General features: G+C 35.0%; 1 protein-coding gene across 1 annotated transcript; it reads left to right on the top strand.

Annotated features, from left to right (window-relative positions):
- The first annotated feature begins 222 nt into the window (after positions 1-222).
- On the top strand, positions 223-3,173 carry LOC113348340 (uncharacterized protein At2g34160-like). The gene is made up of 5 exons (XM_026592065.1): positions 223-485; positions 734-782; positions 2,235-2,297; positions 2,394-2,458; positions 2,884-3,173. The coding sequence occupies exons 1-5, from the start codon at positions 369-371 to the stop codon at positions 2,980-2,982; spliced, it is 393 nt and encodes a 130-aa protein (XP_026447850.1). The 5' UTR covers positions 223-368; the 3' UTR covers positions 2,983-3,173.
- Positions 3,174-3,386: the final 213 nt, after the last annotated feature.

Raw genomic sequence — 3,386 nt, forward strand, 5'->3', positions numbered from 1 at the left:
CACTCTAACGCTTTGATTTCCCATTTTTGGTACAAGGATTTTCAGTGGTTTTGATTTGGTCCAAAAAGAACATTTTCCTTGAATAATTTTGTTTAGAAAGGTTTTAGTACATTGCCACGTGGTGCTCAAAGAAAAGGTGTTAGTGAGATTGGTTACCCGACACCCCAAAAGTTGTGAAAGGATACACCCCACTCATCAAAACAATAGAAACCCTAACTAACCTAGTTTTATGGATAAAGAAGAGCACTGAGAATTTTACACCTCTTCGTAAGAAACTTTCCAAGGTTTTACTCCTCTCCTTCTTCGTTTTCACGTTTCATTCTGTTCTGAAATTAGGGTTTAAGGTTTCTCTCTTCTAATCAACGACAATGGAGGACGTTATTGATGGAGTAACTAACCTCAACATCAACGATTCACACAAGAAGAATCGGATTCAAGTCTCTAATACTAAAAAACCCCTCTTCTTCTATGTTAATCTTGCCAAGGTATACCCCTAATCCCTTCTCCATTGCTTGATTAAACTACGCAGTGATTTGGTATTCGTTTGGTTTGGATCTCAGTGTGTCAATTTCTGATCAATGTGTTATGGTGTTTTTTTGTTTGGTCTAGGGTTAGGATTTCTGTTTATTGTTTTCTATTATTGTGTTTCTTCAGTTTTCGGGGTTCAAATGATTGGAAATCCATGTATTAAGAGTCTAATTATTAATTGCATGTATGTATTTACCTTTTGCAGAGGTACATGCAACAGCACAATGAGGTGGAGCTTTCTGCTCTTGGAATGGGTAATTAATTCTCTACATTAATCTTTGTTTTGATGTAATATGAATGAACTTATGTGGATTTGGTTCATATCTCTTAATATATGAGAATGAAAAATTACCCTGCATTTGTAAGTCTCCTGAATAACATATGTAACTGGAATAAGCAGTTTTAAATTTTGTAAGCATTGAATTGGTTCTCATCTTATGATGATGACATTGTACCGAATCTAGAGTAGAGGCCTATTCCTAGCACCTACTTATGATTTTCTTAACTAGAGTTAAGAATAATTCCTTCTATAGGATCTGAATCTCCCAGGTTACAGGTAGCTTCTTCCTGCTTCATATGACTGGACATGGCAGTTTCTTAGTTTTTTTATTGCTTTATGTTTTATACCTAATGGTAGTTTCTTTTAGTTTAAGTTTTTCCACATGTCTATCCTGTTATACTTATTCATGGATATAACTGTTTCTCTCACAGCGGAGTCTCTAAAAGAAGTTTATGCAACATTATGTTTAACTTCGTATATTTTGTAGAAGTAATGCACTTAGTGCAGCTGAACACTGCGCTTCTTAATACTGTATAAGTTTTTCATTTACCCAATTTATATGAAAGATTAGACAAAATGTGTTGTATAACACAGTTAGACTCCTAGTTATATCATGCAGTTACACTCTTAGTTGCATATCTTGATTTTCTTTCTTTATGTTAGTTTTTTAGAAGACATAAATCATTAAGTTCTTTGTAGAAAAGAGTAGTGGACTACAAAAATGAAGGGTTGATAAGACACATATTAAATCTATGGAATGAGAAATCACTAGTTATTGTAAGTTTTGTCTCTGTCAAGCTGAACATGATTTTTGCGATAACATTAGAATGACTATGTTTTACAGGAATAAGTTGTGTTGGTGATGCTTACAATAATTTACTTGTCTGAATACCTTGATGGCTACATTAATTGATGTCAATTAGCCGAAAGCTAGCCAAATTTGGTGTCTATATGTGTTTCAATTACAGATATAGAGACCACGTATCTTTTATAATCAGACTTAGAGGTTTTGAAGGACATGAACCAAGATAGGGTATGGATATTCAATAATGGCAACTATAGTCTCACTGATTTATGTAAAAAGCACGAGTTCGTTTGTCCTCGTGATATGACCTTATAACATCTAATCTAGTTATTCTTCTTGATGATTTTCTCTATTGATATATGGACATCTATTGTGTATATATATAAGCACTTATCATCTGACTAGTCACTGAGTTGTTCCTGTGACACTTAGCGTCAAGGTTAACTGCGTAACCTCAATAGAACTAGTAGTTTCATTTTCTCACAGCTCATTCCCTTTTCTCGTGCATGTTTGGGTACTGATGCAAGTTTTTCTATCAGAACTACAATGCTTTTGTATTAATTCTGGTTTGTATTTTTAAAGCTATTCGACTTATCTGTATATTTTCTGGTGTATCTGCAGCAATTGCAACTGTTGTCACAATTGCGGAGATCCTTAAAAACAATGGACTTGCAGTTGAGAAGAGTAAGATTGCTGTCTTGTGTTTAGTTATGTTTAACCTATTTTCATTGGGAAGATCTTCCTTGGGCTTAACTTTTATGTGAACAATTGGAAATGCAGAGATCATGACATCCACTGTCGATATGAAAGATGAATCTAGAGGGCGTCCAGTCCAAAAGGCTAAGGTATGTAAATTTATTCTGCATATTGATATATAACAACTTGGGGAGAATTTTATCAGCAATTTTTTACATGTGGGAGTGGTAGTTCCCGTAACTCTGCCACTTAAAGTTCGGCAGGAATTTTTTGTCATAGAAAGAAGGTTACAAGTCCTCATATCGAAAGAACAATCATTAATAATTCCTTCCTGTAGAGTTTCCTTTCGTTATATGTTGCTTATCACTTGTCAGGACTGTTAACCAACTCAAGTGGAATTTAATAGTGTAATGATTTATCTAGAAAGAATATTTCCTGTTTGCATATGTCAGGACTGTTGTGTTCTGCTTCTTATGTTCTCTGCTTGATTGTGTAATCTCTTCTTTTCTGCTGAGTTCTTCTCACAACTTATCGCATGGAGTTTGTACTAATAGTCGACTTGTTTCTGTGGTAGATTGAAATATTGCTGGGCAAGACAGAAAACTTTGATGAGTTAATGGCCGCTGCGGCTGAGGAGAGAGAAGCAGCTGGGAATGGTGAGGAGCAGAGTTGAAGTTAGAGACTGAACTGGTGTGATCATATCTGGGTTTTTCAGTTTGTGAGGTGCCTGGTGGTAGATTATAGTATCTTCAAGTCTATTGTAGAAACAAAACACTTGTGTTTTCTTATCTTTAGCATCCCAATTCGTTGTTGAAAATTTGTTTTGTTTTTTGAAAGAGTAAAAATTTGTTTCTTCTCCTCATAGTTCCCACTAATGGTTGACTACAGAATTGAAAATCTACAGAGTACCTTCTAAATGGTTGACTACAGAATTGAAAATCTACAGAGTACCTTCTAAATGAGTGGTTTACACTTCCACACCTCCGATAACATGTCACCTAATTAGTAGCTTTACCTTTTATTTGTTTGCCGATTTGGCTCGGTTATAACGTGTAGACGACCTGGGTTAGTGGAAGA

This window comes from Papaver somniferum, chromosome 2 (genome assembly GCF_003573695.1).
Source record: "Papaver somniferum cultivar HN1 chromosome 2, ASM357369v1, whole genome shotgun sequence".
NCBI classification, from domain to species: Eukaryota; Viridiplantae; Streptophyta; class Magnoliopsida; order Ranunculales; family Papaveraceae; genus Papaver; species Papaver somniferum.